The sequence below is a fragment of the Chenopodium album genome, chromosome 11, assembly GCF_948465745.1.
Source record: "Chenopodium album chromosome 11, dcCheAlbu1.1, whole genome shotgun sequence".
In the NCBI taxonomy this organism is placed as follows: domain Eukaryota; kingdom Viridiplantae; phylum Streptophyta; class Magnoliopsida; order Caryophyllales; family Amaranthaceae; genus Chenopodium; species Chenopodium album.
This window is the reverse complement of record NC_137844.1, coordinates 46,865,791-46,885,899: the sequence shown is the minus strand read 5'-3', so window position 1 is coordinate 46,885,899 and position 20,109 is coordinate 46,865,791. Positions and strand designations below refer to the sequence as shown.

The window sequence follows — 20,109 nt, the reverse complement described above, 5'->3', positions numbered from 1 at the left end:
CCGATCCGGTGAATTTGTTTTAAAAGACATTATTTTTTAGCACCGAAATACCAAATTCAAAATTAAGTTGTGATGTACGAAAATTCTATAGTGAACAATGTATACCGATATGTACCACTAAAGTAAAGTACCGGTATGTACCACTATTAATTAAATATATTTAATATTTTTTGCATTTTTAAAACATGACTCAACTCAAGCTAACATGGTAAATTACATTGTTGTTTTGATTTGTGGTGTAAGGATTAAATTTGGGTTCTCACTATATATTTTTTATTTTAATTTACACTAGAGAGTAAATAAAAATTATATTGTAGAAGGAAATCAATGACATTGTAAATGTCAAATCTGTATCAATTTTCTACCCAACGTATATTGTTCACCTTTTTTATTTTTTAGGATTTGATCCAATTAGGGTCAATCTGATCTAATACGATCCAATCCGATACAAATTATGGAAAACCATACATAAAATGCTCCTCTAAAATTATGTTAAATTAAGTACTTACTTTGCTAGTGCAATAATATTAATAGAAAGTTGTCGAAAAATGATGTTTAGGGAAATAAGGGGAAATGCACTGTGACAAGCCACTTATTAAATTTCTTTGTTTCTTCAACTTAGCCATTGACATAGATGTAATAGTGCACCGCTAATGAATTGCATAGCTGAAGCTATAGCCTTTTAATAAATTGGATTGGTTGGGCAATTGATCTCCAACTCACTTCACTTAGATTGACCAATTTAACCTCATATAAGGACTTCAAATACAAATAAAGTAATGCATATCCAAAAAATGCGATTTTAATCAAACAAATTCTAATCTAACTATGAAACTAAGAATAACTTGTGAAGATAATATTTTGCAAATATGATCTTTAAAGTTAAGCTTATCTTCTACTTACCGAAGTAAACTAACAATAATTTCCTAATAAATTCGTTCACCTAATAATAAAATAAAAAACAACAATAAAAATAATTATAATAACAATATTGATGCCTTGGAACCGCCGCAGTAGGCCTCATTGATTTTGCACTTTTAGAAGTCTTATATTTATTTCCCGTAATTCAAATCAACGTCATTCAACCAAAATGATTAATATATGTAATTAGATGTCATAACCAAAACCTACTTGATTACGTGAAATTTTATTTAAGATCGTATCGTTCGCGTAATTTTATTTATTGAGTACAAGAAAATAAACATTAACGTAGAAATTAATTTTATTTGATTTCTTAATTTCGAACAATTACATTTACAAATAGTGTAATCGTAACACTACAATAGAGAATGCTAGTAAATGTATACTAAAACTTATTGTAGTCATAATTTTATTTTATTTTATTTTATTTTTTTATGCAACTTTAACTAGAAGTTATATCACCCAGTTGTACACGAGTATGGCTTTCTTGAACCGTGACGTAACGGCGTGTGTTCTTTTGCAAGTATCACAGTAGAAAATAGAAACAAAAGCTAGGGTAGTGCACACAAACGTTATAGTGCAGTCAACTTGTGTTAAGGTTGTTTTTATTGCTATAAATGGCCTCCTTGCACCTCTCATTTTCCCATAACATCTTCAACATACCAAAAAAAAAAAAACACCATCTTTAGTGAATCACTAGAAAATGTCTCCTTCTAAAAAAACACAAGCCAGTCCTTCAACTTCCAAGAGGAGAGGTCGTAGGCCAAATCTCCCTCCTAGGCGTGAAGGGCCAGAACCACGTCGTGGCCTCCGTGATTTGGCAATGCTTGCCAATGCAGCGGCAGCGCATGCTGTCCAGGGTCCCATTGCGAATCAGCCCCCTAAAAATACCTCCGGTTGTCCCTGAAATCATTCCTGGTAACGGTGGTAATGGTCGGGAACAACATGACCTCAATATTCCACCTCATGAGGGCCTCAAAGATCCATAGCAGGGGCCAGAACAACTACCTGCTTTTGCTCCTGTGATGCAACCTATTGCGCATTATGTGCCAGCTAGTCTTGGCATCCCCTTCTTCTTTGCACGCAACAAGCCCAAGGCGGCGGAGGGATCCCCCACAACTTTAATGGAGGCATTCCCTCTTATAATATACGGGTTAGAAGCTCTAACTTGCATGACCACGGGATTGCTTATACTATTGCTGCGAACGAAAGTATGTATCGAATTTATTTCGATTATGCTGCAAGAGTGGATCTTGGAGTCCACCAGATCATCATCATCAAGCGTTTTGACGTAGTTGTTCCTTCTTTGGGGACTGCCTTTGTAGCCGGCATACAAGATGGGGATGTGTTATTCGTGGAGCATGTGGTATATTCTCGCATTCTCTCTCGTAAAACATTAGTTTAATGTAATACTGTTTGCTTGAGTTTATTTATTCCTTTTAACTTAAACATGATCAACTCTCCTTTATTCAATTTCTCTCTTATTTGGCAAAAATGTTAAATGTTTTATTATTTTTGTGAAATTTCATTAACTTATTTTTAATTTCATACCGTTATATTAAACATGCTCCCCTCTCTTGTTAAATTAAACATACGTAATTTAATTTATTTTTAGGGTGGTTCACTAATGCGTTACATATTGTACATGTGATTATTATGTAAATTTGTAACCAAAAATTTGACATATTTGTAGTTGAGAAAATTTTAATTTTATTTTTTTCGCTTAAATTTTCCCGTGTTAATGAAAATCGTATTATACGAAAAGATTGAATTTCTTGTAATATGTAACTGGTTTTTAAAATAGAGTAATATTTTTTTTTTGGTTCCTTGTAGACCCCGGAGCATAACGTGGACACTCGCTTCAAGCGATTCACAGTGCAAGATCTTATGGCTAGTCCAAGGGAGCTGAAAATCAATGCTCTTCCTAATGCTACTTTGTATGGTGCGAATGAGATGTAGTCCAAGCAACATGATTGGGTTCCATGAAAATGTTGTTGTGACTAATCTTCACACTGTCTCTGAGGCTGGAATAAAGAACCAAGACTGTCTTTATGTATTCCCAAACAATTGGAGGGATGTCTAGAGGACGTGCCATTAGGTAACGGTGCTATTATCAGCTCAGTGAAACTAAACAATCGGTAATGCTAGACTATTGTTTCTTAATTAGATCATGTGTGTTGGGTAATGTAATAGAACCTGGTGAAGGGTTCAATTTTCTGTTGCGGCTATGCTTTTATTCTAGCTAAGTATTAGAAATCACCTATCCTAGTGTTGTATTTACAGTGAAGGTCTTTAAGGTAATTATGTTAAGTATTAGTAGGTAGTAAATGGCAAGCTATTATCCTTGGCTAAATGAATGTAGTAGTCGCGTACTGTAGCTCGGATATGAAAGAGCTAAGTTGTTGGACAATTAATGTAAAATATAATTAGTATTATAAATTAATGTTAAATATTATTAGTAGTTAATTAAATGTGCAAAATTCATGGTATAGTACACATTTGACACAAATAGAATATTTATTGTTGTCAAAAAATATTCAATAATAAGAAGGAATATTAAATTCCTTCAAGGGGAGAAATAAACATAAATGGGAAGTGTAATTTACTTAAAGAAGCTTGGTTTATTTTTTAATTAAACTTTTATTTACTTATTAATTTTGTTTTTAAGGGGATACTATGTGAATTACACAGTGCATTATGTATGATAAAACTGGAACAACTACGGTAGGAAAAAAAAAACAAATAAACAAAATTTTTTAAGCTAGGAAATCATAAAAAAAATTTACTTACTCAAGTAAGTAGGTACTGTCGAAATCAGTAGCATAGAATCCGAAAATATTTTCCACAAACGTGTTGATTTTACTTTTGAAAGGATGCTAATAAATTTTGTACAACCAATAGATAACTTGTTTGCACTTGAAAATTATTAATAATAAATTTGAAAAAACCAATGGATAAAGATTTAAAAACATATATGGACTAGGACTAGATTGAACTCTAGATAGTTTCCCAACAAAAGCCAATGATGTCGTCAGAATAATCTATTGAACTAGTCAGCTAGGTCAATTACTCGATTGTGAAGTTGGCTTTGTTAAAGCACTTGAACCCTCTTTTACAAAGACATTAATGCATCACAACCACCCAAAGCAAAGTGTGTATAAAAGTTTAAATGGTGCAACACATTTGTGTGTCACACTATAGTTGATAAACCAAATATAAATTACTTACAAATCGATAGGGGGAAATATGGATTCCATGGATGTACGGAATTTGCCTAGCATCACGTATGTCAAGTCCAAAATATTTTGTGGTCCTAGGGATCGGCTAATGGTTCCTTTGAGTCTACAAACAGATGATCCGTTGTTAGGATCACGTGGTATGTCGGTTGATCTTGATGAGTTGCTAATTGAGAAAATAAGGTCCATGGAGTGCTCTGAAGATGAAGTTGAAATGGAAGAAAGTAAAGTGTCCTTAAGAAACCTATTGTTACTATGCCCGTATTTGTCTCCAACACCTTCGTTCAGGGAACACAAACTCGCACGTGAGGAAATGTGTGGAACCTACGGAGGTGTTGCAAGACAACAAGACAAGGGTACCTTGTGTGGTAACAAGATGGTTGATTTGAACTTGCCACCATCCTCACCGAAAACCACGAAAGAAAAGAAGAGGTTTTTCGGGTTAAGGAGGTTTTTTAAGAAGGGTAATGGTGAAAAAAAGGTAACAGGACGCCGTTGGTGGAAGGCTAACCCGTGGTTTATGGAGAGAGTGCTGAGAGGTGAAAATGGCTCAGAAAAGAAGGCAAGAGGTCGAATCGACCTTGAGTTGCCCGGTGATGATCCAGTAAACAAGGCCCAGGAGACAGCCCGTGTTTTCCCAACATCTATGTCATGCTGGTAGGATGGAAGTTGGCTACTGTACTTGATTGAATGTCCATTATCAAGGTCCATGTAAGCGTTTCAATTTTAGATGGTCCAAAAAAAGCTTGTTATTTTGAGATTATCTTGTAGGAAAATATCGATTATCGTATTGCTTTGTGAATTGTGTTATTAATTGGGCCAAGGCCCAAATTATGAACTATTGTAGAATTAGTGGTTCAATATTAATTGGGCCAAGGGCTATATGTTAGTGAATGACTTATCGTGGATAAGGCCATGACTTGTAGTGGGTTTATGCAGAAATATAATGGATCTAGTTTTGGGTTTTTATGCTTTTTGATTAGCCATTTTAACTGGTCTGTAATATGTGAAACATGGCTTGTTGACTTATTAGTATAATTGGATTTAGTTGTTAGTCAAGGCCCAAGTTGTATGCAGTGGGAAATCTATACCAAATAGGGGTATCTATTCGATTTCAAGGTCGCACCCCGTTCCTAATAAAAAAGTTGGGTTTGGATTTTTAGATATAAATAATCGGAAGCTGTTATTGAATCAGTATGATCCAATTCCCATAAATTTTTAAGGTCTCAATAGCTTAAAAACACTTAACAATTAATATAAAAAAAGTTCTAGTCATAAAATAAAAGTCTTTAAAATCATTACATAAAATATAAGTCATAACATAAAGGTCTCAAATTGTTTGCGCTTATTAAGCCATCAACACATCAAATCACAACATAAAGTTCTTGTAACACTTATTAAGCCATTACATAAAATACTAATAAAGTGCGTAGTAGTTATGAAATCCACATCGTCAAGTAAATGGTTAACGTTTTTAGTTCAGAATGTATCCGACAACCCAATAGAGCAGTCCAATAGGCTGTCATCGTCATCAACCCATACCAACTGTGAGGATGAAAGGGTCTGTTGAAAAGGAGGAGTGAGCAAATTGTTATTCGTTGGTCGGAATACATAATTGCTCAAAAAAATAGTTCCATAAATAAATTACCTTCCTCTTTCCATGTTTTTTTTCCCTTTGGAGGGGGGTTTCCAAATGTCTCCCTAAGCGTCTCAGATAAGTCAATGGAGCAGTCCACGAGTAGACTTTCTTCCTCATCCAACCAGTCTAAGTTTGAGGATGAAATACTACGACCAACCTAGTTATCCAGAACCTCGACTTAGTGAAATTGTTTGAAAAAAATAAAAACAAAAAAGGAAACCAACAACAAAATAGCATAATAGCAATGTTTATCGTGATGTTCCGGGGATTTCTACCCTTAGCTGGGGGGTTACCACCGTTCTCCTATCGGCGTGCAGACAAACCATGAGAGCATTCCCCAAGTAAACTATCATCCTGATCCAACCATTCCAAGTGTGAGGTTGCTGAGGTATGCCGAACCTATGCGTCCAAAACAGTGTTGTCAGTTTATTTATACAAAATATAAAGAACACTACACTTGCATAATTGAAATAGTTGTTACAATGCTGGACTTACCATCTTACTCACAGGAGTTTTTAACATTGGAGGGGGTTTACCTACGTTCACCCGACCATTCTTTTGCTGAATCATAAAGTACTAGAAGTATTAACAACTGGAAAACACTTGTAATAAGTGCAAATTCTGTATTTAGCTAATTCATTCTAGTTTGCAAATAAGTACCTTCTTTGGAGGAGGTTTGTTACTTGACTTCTTGACGGGTTTTGTACCCTTTGGAGGGGGGGTGGAAATGTTGTCACCACCCAATTTTTGCTACTCAGCAATTAGTAGGAATGGGCATTAACAATGGAAATAACATGTATTAAGCACGTAATTCGAATGTAGCTGCTTCTAGTTTGGGCGAATTACCTTCTTTGGAGGAGGTTTGTTGCTTGGCTTCTTGACAGGTTTTTTTTACCCATTGGAGGGGGAATAGCTAGGTTCGCACCACCCGTATTTTGCTATTTCATCAGATGGTAAAGGATTTAACAATATAAATACAATGCATTGAGTAAAACTTTGATGTTAGGTGGTTCTTCCAGTTTGGGAATATTACCTTCTTTGGAGGAGGTTTCTTGATTAGCTTCTAGACAGGTTTTTTACCCATTGGAGGGCGAATAGCTAGGGTCGCACCACCCGTCTTTTGCTGATTCATCAAATACTAAAGGTTAGATTGAATACAACATGTAGGAATTGCAGGTTCCTATGTAGGTGGATGAATTTACAATATATTACCTTCTTCGGAGGTGGTTTCTTGCTAGGCTTCTTGTAAACAATTTCTGATAGTCCCTTGTAACGTGTTGATTTTGGCCTTCCTCAGCTCTTTTCCTTTGGACTGGGTCTTTTACTAGATTATCATACAAACCTGCTTCTGCAATAAAACCATCCGACAAATCAGCTGGGTGTTGCACTGCTGACCTGGTCCCATTGCCACCGGGGCTTTGATGAACTGTTGGTGATCCATTCTCTGGGTAAACTAGTGGAACAGTTTGTGCTAATTTCCTCTTACTACATTCACTGACTTGTGGTTTAATTTTGTCCAAACTTTCCAGCACCATTCGAACTGTCACATCGTCCACCATTGCTGCCTCATCACAAATTGGCTCAAACGCGGTCATCAAAGCCTTAAACCTTTTCACCTCGGATGTCTTGTTAGGGTCATGGTAAGAAGATTGTATTCGGGTATGCTTCCGTAGTATGTCCTTACGCCATCGACTGACAATGTACCGCTCAGGAATGTCTTTAACAAGATTGAGATCAAGAATCCTAATTGTGTGCCTGCACATTATACCATCAGTTTCAAATTTCCGACAATCACAGCAGACCACCTTTGTTTCTTTGATAAAAGTAGCGGAGTAAAATCTTCGTCGGTCCGTTAGAACATCCTCACTCTTCCCTTCGGGAACAGCCCAAACATGGTCTTCGATTACATACTGAATTAGTAAGTCAGTCACCTCGGTCTCCTGACGTGGAACGCAGTACATCATTCTTATGCATTTAGTTTGAACCTCTTGAAACTTGGTGCCCTTGTATATTTTTTGGAATAGCTTCTATACATGGAAACCACTGACAAGTCTTCTAATGTACTTGGAGCACTTTGCATCCGCGTCTGTCTCGTCCCGGACCCGCTTCTTCAAAGTGTTTTCATATTTCACGGGGAATTCAAACAGTTTAGTGTTCCGGGTAAGAAACCCATCGAAAAAACTGTTTATACTCTCGACTCGTTGTGTGGTCTTAATTCCTTCCCAAAAAAATTCCTTCATGAACACGGGAACCCACATATGCCTTTCTTTATACAAACTGTTCAACCAATCATTGCTTTGCAACTTGAAAGTCACAATTAGTTCAGACCATCTATTCTCAAACTCTTGAATTGATAAACTTTCGTAGACAATGCTCTTCAACATGCTTTTGAAGTCATTGTACCTACAAAACAATTATCATCATCCAAAAAATATTTTGTGCACAAATATTACAAGTCTTGGTTTAGGACTTTTACCAATTTAATTCACTAACCTGTCACATTTACCAAGTTTTTCTAGAATCTTTCTCCTTATGTGCCAAATGCACCAACAGTGACGAGTACTCGGCATGATCTCTTCAAGGGGCTTGCGCATAGCAACTGCTTGATCTGTGAGAATTGATTTCGGGGGTTTGTCATTCATACACTCTAACCACTGCTTAAATACCCAGCGAAACGTATCACAATCTTCATGAGACACCAGTGCACATCCTACTAAAATTGTTTGTGCATGGTGGCTAACACCAACAAAATTTACAAAAGGAAGGTCGTACTCATTGGTTAAGTAGGTTGCATAAAAAACAGACAACATCGCCAAACTCCTCGTACGCAGCACAAATTCGTGCATCAACCCACAACTCGTCTTTTAACCTTCCTTGTTCATCGAGCCTTTGTGTATGGTAAAAATTGACATCCCTAGCTTGTATTTTTTGAAAATAACTCATCATTGCAACTGAGTCACCACCCTCCATTTTCAATCTTCTACTTTTATAGACCTCATGTTGAAGGTCTTTAACTGTAAGTGCTAAAATTCCCGTCCTATCCAACTCAAAGCCCATGCACCCATGAATTTGGGACACCGATACCCCTTGATCGAACAAAGTAATTAACTGCTTGCGAGCCATTGGAGTAAACTGCTTCATTCTATACTCTTTAACGAGCTTTGCCAAGGAAGGATTAGGAATATGGTTTGAATGCTCCAACTCCAACTTCTTTATTTCCCATTGTCCATCATGATTAACACTTGCATAAAGCATTGCTTTACACTCACATTTCTTAGACCTTCTTTTACACCGACTCAAATCGTCCTCCTCCACCACCCCACCCACTAAACCACCGGAACCACTCATTCCCATCGCCTTAGCCCTCTTCTTCGCTTCCCTTTGCGCTCTCATGTCAGGTTTGCCATAACATTCACACCTCCACGTTGTAGATATCCGATCTCACCCCTCCCCTTTGGAATACACACCTTGAACCCTACTCACTCCAAATCCATTTACCTCAGCATATTCTTTGTAATACAATTCAACATCTTGCCATGAATTAAACACCATGCCAAGCTTCGGTTCTTCGACAACATTATCATGATTACTCGCAACAATGGTTTCTACTGTCCCAACCGTATTGATTGGAGAAATATACGCGTTCCCTTGCGAATTGTGTGGGCTATGCTCACCATCTACAACCGGAACACTTACATTGACATTATCACCACTTAATATGTCGTCCCCTCGGTTACCCTGTTCAGGATTCAACACCCTACACCTCACACCGTTCCCCTTGTCTTGCAAAGCTATATCATTACAAAATGCACCCGGCGATTCTAAACCGTTAATCCATTCCCAACCAAAGTTTATGATACAAACACCACACAAATCTACAAACATGCAACAAGAAGCAGGATTACACATAGCAAATTTCAACATACAAACATATCCATAAACCCATGACACCAAACACGTACCACTCCATATGCACAATCTCAATTTAACTTAAATACTACATTACTTTGATTCCTGATTCTCAAAGACATTCACGTAAATTTAGTAGATAACTTGTGACTAAACCCTCATTCACCCCAGATCCACAATAACATATAGATCTCCAACCTTAGAATCATGCTTTGACATATGTAATTCATTATCTTGTTGTCTAATTACACTTACATTGAGCAAATATATTCATTATTAGTCGAATTTATACTACTAAGTAATCATATTCATTTTGTCATTACACTGATCATATCAAAAAAATGCACGCTTACATTATCCGATTTATATGCACTGATCTACAATTACATTATTGAAAATACAAAAACTTACCAGATCTAACGATGTCGAACATTAACCAACGCTCAATCAAGCTGTCCGTGTAGCCGACACATTACTTTTAGATCTTTAAGCATCTCTACTGGTTGGGATGGGTTTAAGCTGCGTCTTCTCGACTTCGTTCCCAATTACAACTAAGTAGGAAAATCGTTCCTCATAAAAAAATCTAAGTTAACGGCAGTTAGTTAAAATAACAGACCGTCAATCACGGCTTCACAGAGTTGTTTTCCCACGTGTTCTCCTATTCAGCAACCCATGACAACGCAGCTCCTGATCTACTGACTAGGCAGCCTATGTGGAAAAACCACTGTTCCCATTATTTACGAAATGCCCCTATGATAAACATTCCGCGTTTATCTTGAAGATGAATGGGGTCAGCTCATATTCTGGCTAGCCAATTGTTAATATTCAAGGAAAATATTCCCTAAATCTTTCATTTATCATGAGTTCCTGCCAACCACCGAAAAAGACACAATTTTACCTTCTTTAACCCAAGTTTGGAGCAACTTCATCAACAATTGAATCCACGAAGCTTTCTTCAAGCTCGATTTTCGTCAAATCGAACCCCAAAGTTGCTCTATTGTTAAACCCAAATACCGTTGCTCGAAGACACCTACCATTTTGGGTTTAACATTCCCCTAATTTATGTATTATTTCTTAAGGTTTTCTCTAAGTTTGGCGGCGAAGCCGCCGTCCGTCCGGTATTCATGGAATAAGGGGGTTGTTGGTGGCGTTCATGGAGTGAAAAAGAAGCAAGTGTGGTGATGGTGGTGTGCTACTTTGTTTGCCTTGGGAGGAATTACAATACCGTTACAACTGACACAAAACGGTGTCCTCGTCACCATTCCACTACTAAAACATTAATTTTCAGAAATTCATGCCAACTATTTACAGCTATGCCATGTTATTAACAAACTTTGTTGATATCGGATATCAATGGGGACAGCCTCAACATCAGTCGACCGAATTTTTCATTTTCCCAACCAACTTCTTTAACTATATATGACGCTTCACAATCCCAAACCTTATGAGTGCATAACATATGCTCCATAGAAAGGGTTGTAGAGTACCTTCTTCCCATTGCCTATCTCAGGCGGTGGATAACTTTGTCTGGGATTAGAAATCACACCTCCCCATTCAACTTGGCTAAAATAATCTAGAAACGAAAATAATTCTTCTGGATAATATCCAATTGCTTTTGTTGTGTTAGTGATTATTGATAACCAATAATTTTTATCTTCATGCTATACCCTCACAAAGCAATAGAAACACGAATATTAGTAAAGTTTTAGTTGAAATATATATAAATGAATAAAAGGATGCTTCTGGACAAAAAGAATTGAATAAAAGGATGCTAGTTTAGATATGTGATGATAAGGTCAAATTTATTAATTTCAAGAATAATACCATCCTATAATCTTTATTGTATATATAAAAGAATTACAATACGGAGTACAAAGTAATATACTTGACCATTTATCTCCCATTTATTTTTTAAGTGGTATAGTTTGACTTTGTTGACTATTCACATAATAATTGTGATTTTTTTTTTACTTGACCCATAGCCTTTTGACACATCTGTAGTACGTGGACAATTGAATCGTTAATATCTCTATTTTTTTGACAAGAATATAAATCTCTAATTACATATTAGTTAAAAAATATAAAATTTGGTATTGTAAAAACACTTATTGAGATGAACCAAATAAGATTTCATTTGACTATACTTTAAAGTTTTGTACATATTGAAAAAAGAATTAAAAATTCTTCTAAGTTGTGAATATTGTCTAAATTTTAAACAGAAAAACTTTTAGAAACAGTTGGGAATAATTGATTATCTATATCATTGTATTAAAGAATAGTTTTGGATTGCCTTGTACCTTGTCAATTGATACATGCCGACAATATTGTGTTCCTGCATATTCAGAGTACTTGCGTGCAGCAATACCCAAAGGTAGATCTTTAGCCACTAAAGCAACCTATACTAATTAATATTTCCTCCGTCCATTAATACAAAGCCTCTTTCTCTTTATTATGTGAGTAATAAATGCTAAAAGGCTTTGTATTAAGGGATGGAGGGAGTAACAATTAACTACCATTATTATCATATTAACTTAAATACAATTTCTTTTCCCAAATTTGAGTATGACATTATATACATAAATGCACATTGCATAATTTGAGTTACTGTAGGGAATATTTCAAGCATTATGATAACCCCAAACTTGAACCCCACTGTGATCATACACTAAAGTACGGTGGCGTTCCAAAGGAAAAGAAAAAGAGCAAAAAGAGTCGCCAACAAGTTTTAGGAACTTGTAAACCCAAAAGACAATCCAAAAGGACCATCAACTACTCCATAAGGTCTTGAACCAAATAGGGTCCGGGGATGAGGGTACCAATCCAATCTACAAAAGAAAGGACCCGCCCTATAAAATAGGCCTCTACTTTGTTCTGCTCGTATTCATGTGCGCTTTTTGAATAACATACAAACATTATATTAATCCTACCCTGTTTAGCTATGTTGGTTGAATATTAATGCACAAATAATACTATTATTGGCGATCACTTGAGTTAAAATCACATTAGCCTAAACCAAATTAATAATTATCTTATTAAGCGTGATTTCAAGTACAAATTCCCTTTAACAATCATAAAAGGTGTGATCAAGCAATAAAATAATAAATAATATCAAGAAACATAATAATAAATCAATAACAATAATGATGATAATAGCATGATAAGGCATAATAAAGCTTAATAATAGCAAGATCCTAGGCATGATACTAACAAGATTAATAACAAACCCTAGCATGTCACTAAACAATAAAGATCAAAGCTTTAAACCTAACATGGTACTAACATGATATTAGAAAGAGTAAAGGCACCCTAAACATGATACTAGAAAGCATAAAAACATCCTAACATGATACTAGGAATATTAAACATCCTAACATGATACTAGGAATTATAAGACAATAATAAACAAATCTAAACATGCTTTCTACATTGAAAGAGAGTAATAAGATTACATACTTTGAAGCCTCGTACCTCATTCTAATAAAAAAATACACAAGTTAGTAAACTTCAATGAAAATAAATAAAGAACAATTAAAGAACTAAATTGAAATCAAATTAAATAAAGTTTTGACTAGTTTTGGACCAAATCCTCAGAAATTATCAACCTTTCACATCTAGGGCGAAGGCAACTTCGAACTTGGCTAAGTGATTCTAAGTCTTGTGAATGCGGAATTGTATTTTGTAAAAGGTTGGTTAGAAAGAGAGAGAAAAATAAGAATTAAGTAATATTGCTCAAGAGAGAATAGAGAGAATTGATGAAAGATGATGAAAGTTGATGAATTGATTGTTGATGAATGAAAACAGAAGTTCGGACCCTATTTATAGGAAAATAGTCCGGAAAATCATAGAATTTGATAAGGAATAAAACTCCACTCTGTCACTAACAAACCGATCTTATCGCCAGAAATTTATCCTGTCGCCAGGCGACAGAGTCTGTCGCGAGGCGACAAGCCTATCGTTTGGCGACAGAGACAATTTTTGCGGATTTTGTTTTTATCATATCTTTTGATCTAGAAGTCCAAATAAGTCATATAATATGTCGTTGGAAAGCTCTTGAAGTCTACTTTCAAATGCAATTAGAATCAGATTAAAATATTTTGTAGATAAAAAGATATGGCTGAAATAGTAGGACGGTGTCAGTTTTGGATAGAGTTTCGTATATCTTTAATATCTTTTTCGTTATAGCTCGGATTTAATATTATAATATATAATTGGAAAGATAATTTCAAGATCTATCCAACCATATAAAATTTGGATAAAAAATATGAATCACGAAAATAATATCCGACTATCTTTGAACATCTTTAAATCCGAATAGAATTAGGAAAGTTTTAAAAAAGGAAAGTTTATATTCAAATCAAACTCTATAATCTTATCTTTTCAAAAAAGGATAATTAAGATATTTTAGAAACTTATAGAAGATTCTAATCAATCCTAATTAGTTTAGGAATAGGATTGAACCTTTGGACCCTCCTCATGATCATTGGGTCGTAGGTAAAATCCGGTTTGGGCCCAGTTTAGTATTTTGGCCATAACTTCCTCATTATTCATCGGAATTGGGCTTATAATATATCGTTGGAAAGGTATTTTCAAGCCTCATCCAACTACACCATTATTGGACCCTTATCATGGACCAAAATAAACTGAATTGGACGTTTTTATAAAATAGAGTGGGTTTTCGAAAACAGAAAGAAAGATTTTAATAAAAACTAACCGCAACACTTGACTTTTCACACTTTCACCTCATTCGATTATGGTTTGACGTGACAGGTATTCATCACTGGGTTTGGTTTTGAGGAGACACAAATGGGTGTCTACAGTTACCTTTCAAGAAAAGTTATACGGAGCACTCTAGTTTATTTATTTATTTATTTATTTTTAACGAGAATACATCAAACAATACTTAAGGAGTAGGAAAAAAAAAAAAAAAAAAACTTACACAATATGTATCAGGACTATACCTTTGAATTTTGAAGACGTTGAAATTTAGATTGGATCTTGAAGGGAAACACCGTCTTCAAGTTTGATGCCATCAGCCTTTTGTTCTTGAAGTTCTTCCAAGTTTCGCAACTGCACTGTTAAGGTTGGTGAGTGCACAACGGAGGTGAAGATGTATTTGATTGAGAAGTATAAATTGAATTGATAATTGGCAAGATAATTAATATAAATGAACACAGGATTTTATGTAACGACGAGCACTTTTATTCCACTATTTGAAAATAGGAGAGTACAAGAATCCTTGAAAGGGTTTATATTACAATACGACTCTCTCTATGTTACTCTCTAAGGAGTTTTACAAAGTAGGAATAGTGAATTCGTAAAGAAGGTAAATAGTACAAGGAGGTGTAGTATGTAGGAAGACTTATATATGGTATGGCTTCTTGTGTTGTGTTGTATTCAATGATTGAATGCCCATAACCTATATTTATAGGTGTAAATGGAGCTTGGAAGAAATGGCTGGAATATTCTAGAAATTGCTCCATCATTCTTTTATCCATAATGTTCTATAAAATTCACGAACCATGTATTATATTCTAGCTAATAGCTTTCAATGTCAATAATGCTCTAGAACATTCAAGTAGGATATTATTCTAAAGAAATTAAGAGCAAGTAATGACATTGCTTGATTATTCCAAAAGCCTTTAGAATGTGCACAATACTCCATAAAATAATGGGCTTATAAAATTTGGGTCATACCCAACATGCAAAAATGTACAAATTGTGATATTACTGATATACAGTAATAAAGTTCCTTGAGTTGTACTCGTACGAAGTATATCTTTTTGTCAATAGGAAGATACAAAAAGCACAAACTAATTTTGAAGATCGAGACTACTCCTACCAATTAAGAAATACTTCATCTATTTCACATTTTGACTTTGACCCTATTCATCAAATATTCAAATCTAATGCTCCGTACTTTGTAAGATTAGATTTTGTCATTTATAGTTAGGTAAATTTGCAACTTGCAACCATTTAAAGTTCGTATTTTTCAAATTACAGCCATTTAAAAAAATTTGCAAATTGCAGCCCAAAAGTTCATATAAATTGTAAATTGCAGCCCGATTCAACTTTTTCATTGGTTTACAAGTCGAAAAATCTTCTATTAAGGTTTTAGGGGCCATTTTAGGACTTAGGGGTCCGAATTGAGCTCGAAATTAGCAAAAAAATAACGCAAGTGCCTCATTTTGCATAACAAAAATGTATCGATTTGTGGGAAACTGTAAAAAAGAGACACTTACGTTATTTTTTTGCTAATTCAGAGCTCAATTCGGGCCCCTAAGAGCTAAAATGACCCCTAAAACCTTAAACGAAGATTTTTCGACATGTAAACCGATGAAAAAGTTGAATCGGGCTGCAATTTACAATTTGTGTGAACTTTTGGGCTGCAATTTGCAATTTTTTTTCTAAATGGCTGTAATTTGCAAAATACGAACTTTAAATGGCTGCAATTTGCAAATTTTCCTTATAGTTACAATAAAACAGAGTTGTACAGGGTTTTGATAAAACCGTCTCAAAATACATTTTCATAATATTAATTTTTATAATTTTTTACTTATTACTAATTCGTTATATTAATCATTAAAATAGCATGTTGGCGAATGTTGTAAAAAATTGTGTAAACAAACAAAAAACAGAGCAAGTATGTATAAGCTAGCACTCCGTATTCACAAAGCATGAAATCAATCTCCCTTATAATAATACATCATTTCGTTCTACAATAATTAACATATTCAAATTTGACATATATGTTAATACACTACTTTGAATTCAGTTATTAATGAACCAATCAACTACTGAGTAAGCTTTATAAATTAAATTAATTGAAGACAATTTCATGATGGAATATTTACTGTATTAATTAAGTTTTTAAAAAAATATATTGCCATCTAGTCATACAACACCCATATTATAATTGAGTTAAAATTAACAAATACGAAATACATATTAGATTGAATCAAATAAAATTTAATATTTAAGAATACGAGTGTTGTATTATCAATTCCAATAATTCTCCAAACCATGTAAGTCAAATAAATCCTTATCAACAAATAATTTTAGCTAGACTAATATTCTTAACTTAGACAAAATAGGAGAGTTCCAATAACAAGGACAAACTGTAATGCTTTGATAATAGCAAAATTGAATGAGGAGGGGCAATTTGAGATAGTGCAGCATGTGTTGGTGCACAATCATCCACTCACTAGACCACAATGGAACCATTTCCACCGTTCAGAGCGTCCAATGACTGGAATTAAAGGGCAAGCGATTGAGGCCATGCAAGAATCTGGACTAAGACCTATGGAATCCTTTAATTACATGTCAAATGAAGCTGGAGGAGAAGATGCTATTGGTCATATAGTGAAAGACCAAATGAATTATTGTTATAAACTGAAAATAAAGGCCATTGAAAAAGGAGATTCTCAAGTAGTTTGTGATAAATTACAGGAAGCTTATTCTGAGGACCCTAACTTCTTTTTCAGAGTAAGGTTGGATGCAAATGGAAAGGTTTGTAACTTGTTTTGGAGGGATTCCATTCTTGAAGATTACAAAATATACGGGGATGTCACTGTATTTGACACCACATATAGGACGAATCGTTACAACCTCATCTGCGCACCCTTTGTAGGAATAAACAACCACTGGAAGAACACTATGTTTGCTTGTTCTTTTATTGGTGATGAGACCACAGATTCATTTGTGTGGCTATTTGAGACCTTCAAAAAGGCAATGGGTGGTAAATGTCCTATCTCACTATTTACAGACCAAGATGCAGCCATGGCAGCAGCAATTCCAAAGGTAATTTCTAATTTTGAAGGAACTTTTTGAATACCACTACATCTAAATATGTTTGTATTGAAATTATATTTAGTTACCTCTATTTTAAATGCAGTAACCATTTTTGAAACTATAGTAACTGTATAAAAATGTGCAGGTATTTCCAAATACTAGACATAGATTATGTCTATGGCACTTGATTCAAAATGTTGTAACAAGATTTGGAGTTTTGAAGAGTGATGACACATTCAAAGCCGCTTTCGTGAAATGCTTGAGTGGTTGTATTACCGAAGCTCAGTTTAAAGTATGGTGGGATTCAATGACGACAAAGTAGAAACTGAAAAACAATAGTTGGTTCAAAAGGTTATACTCACTAAAGCACAAGTGGTCAACAACTCTAAGTAAGGACTTTTTCTCCGTGGAAATCTTGTCGTCTTAGAGAAGTGAGAGCACAAATCACACAGTGGGATTCAAAGCAAACAAGAAGACAAGTTTGACAGAATTCTACAACATATTTTAGAAGACAGTGAAGACTTGGAGAAGGAATGAGGATTTTTATGAGTTCAATAGCATAAAATCAATTCCTTCCAGTTATCCAATGTCTGCCTTACTTAAACATGCTGCTGATGTTTATACACATACATTATTCAGGGACTTTGAAGAAGAATTCAACCTAGCCATTGGATCTCAAACTAAACTGCTATTGATTAATGGAGGCAAAATGGTTTACCAAGTGTACCTTGAAGGCAGAGATGGCACAACTCAAGCAGTAACTTATGATCCAGTAAACCATACAATTCAATGTCCATGCAAGAATTTTGAAGAGTCTGGTTAGTTATGCTTCCATAGCCTTAGAATCTTGCACATGCATTCTGTTGAAAAAATTCCAGAGCAATACATATCTTTCAGGTGGACTAAAATGGCTAAGGTTGAAGTTTGGAAAAGTATGGAGGCGAAGAAAAGGATGAAGGGGACATTAAACAACTTCACACCCTGGCGGCTACACATGGTGAGAAAGTATTATAGTCTAATCCTTAAGAGCCATAAGTTTGAACAAGCAAGGAAAGTCTTAGAAGAAAGCTTTGCAAAAGACTCAAGTGCAATAGATGAGATTATTTCTGCTATGAAGTCAACTAACAACCATTATGAGAACATTACAGGTGTAGAAGCAACTTCATCTAGTGTGGTTCAAGTACTGGACCCAGCTCGTGCAAAAACTAAAGGAGGCCAATCAAATAAAAGGATTCCAGGAAGCTATGACTACATGAAAAAGGGGAAGAGGAGGAAGCATAGAGAATTTGTGCCAAAACACCAAATATTAATAATAAGTATATGCTCTGATAGTCTGAAGACATCAAATTTTATCTTAAGAACACCATATTTTATCATAGTAACCTGTATTGTTACATGGTTACCTTTTATTTGTAATTTCATTCTTGGAAACTTTATATCTTTTAAATACTGATATAGTGTCTTTTATGATTGACATAGTGTCTTTTTTTATGATATAGTGTCTTTCATGATTGACATAGTGTCTTTTGTTATGATATAGTGTCTTTTAATTTGATCTTAATTGTACTTAATCCTTTTCAAACAAACAAGGAATAAAGCAGATGAGTACTATAATACCTTATACACAAAGCCTCCTTCTCTAAACTTGTTGTTAATTGGTAGTTTGTTGTACTACACGGAAGGCTCCTTTTAGTTGTTAAACGAAGGCTCCTTTTAGTTGTTAAAGCTATGTTGTTTCAATGTTTCCTGTGATCAACAGATAAGAAATCAAGAAAATGAAATGCTCAAATCTTATAACCAACTACTGATTATTATAAAATAGTGTCTTTTATGAATAACATAGTAACCTTTAATTTTAACATAGTTTCCTTTATATTTAGAATACCCTTGTATTGTCAGTTTATTACCATTAATTAACATAGTCCATAATTTTGACATAGTTACCTTTATATTTAGAATAGTAACCTTATTAATAAAATAGTGACTTTATTTTAACATATAGTGACCTACGATAATTACCATTAATTTAAAACATAGTCCTTAATTTTGACACTATAAAATATTGAAAACGAAGTGACCTTTTTTCACCAAATAAAGACCTTATAAATAATATAGTGACTTTATTTTAACATATAGTGACCTATGATAATAGAAAACTTTAATAATTGAATTAAACAAACAATATACCATTTTCATATAATATTGGCAAAAGCTTGTTTACACAAAATGAATATTTTTCCAATCTTCATTCAATAACCTACACAAAAGTTGAATGAATACTAATTAGCTATACAATCTGCAAAGTACTTTGCTTAGCATCAGAAAATTATGATCACAACTAAGTCAAAAAAATCAGTTACACAATGTTCTGACATCTTAAGCCTTTCCTTTCTTCTTCTTGTCTATAGTCGGCTTCTTCTTATTCTTCCTCTATTCAATCTCTTTCTTCCTTCTTTCTTCAACCTCTTTTGAAAGACGCTGCCTATCAGGTTTGAATTCAGCCACCTTACCAATTACATTGATCTAGCTTCATTCATATCAGATAACACCAAAGATGCAGCAATTTGAATCCGGAGAATCTTCCTATTTGAAGCCAAAAAAAGTAAATTATCAATA

General features: G+C 34.6%; 2 protein-coding genes across 2 annotated transcripts; one reads left to right on the top strand and one right to left on the bottom strand.

The window, feature by feature from the left end:
• Positions 1–7,823: 7,823 nt before the first annotated feature.
• On the bottom strand, positions 7,824–9,189 carry LOC145566712 (protein FAR-RED IMPAIRED RESPONSE 1-like). The gene is made up of 3 exons (XM_081626044.1): positions 8,602–9,189; positions 8,290–8,450; positions 7,824–8,199 (listed from the first exon to the last, which is right to left on the bottom strand). Exons 1-3 carry the CDS (start codon positions 9,187–9,189, stop codon positions 7,824–7,826), a joined length of 1,125 nt encoding a protein of 374 aa, XP_081482170.1.
• A 7,758-nt stretch (positions 9,190–16,947) lies between these two features.
• On the top strand, positions 16,948–18,316 carry LOC145566711 (protein FAR1-RELATED SEQUENCE 5-like). Its single transcript, XM_081626043.1, has 3 exons — positions 16,948–17,502; positions 17,639–17,785; positions 18,002–18,316. Exons 1-3 carry the CDS (start codon positions 16,948–16,950, stop codon positions 18,314–18,316), a joined length of 1,017 nt encoding a protein of 338 aa, XP_081482169.1.
• Positions 18,317–20,109: the final 1,793 nt, after the last annotated feature.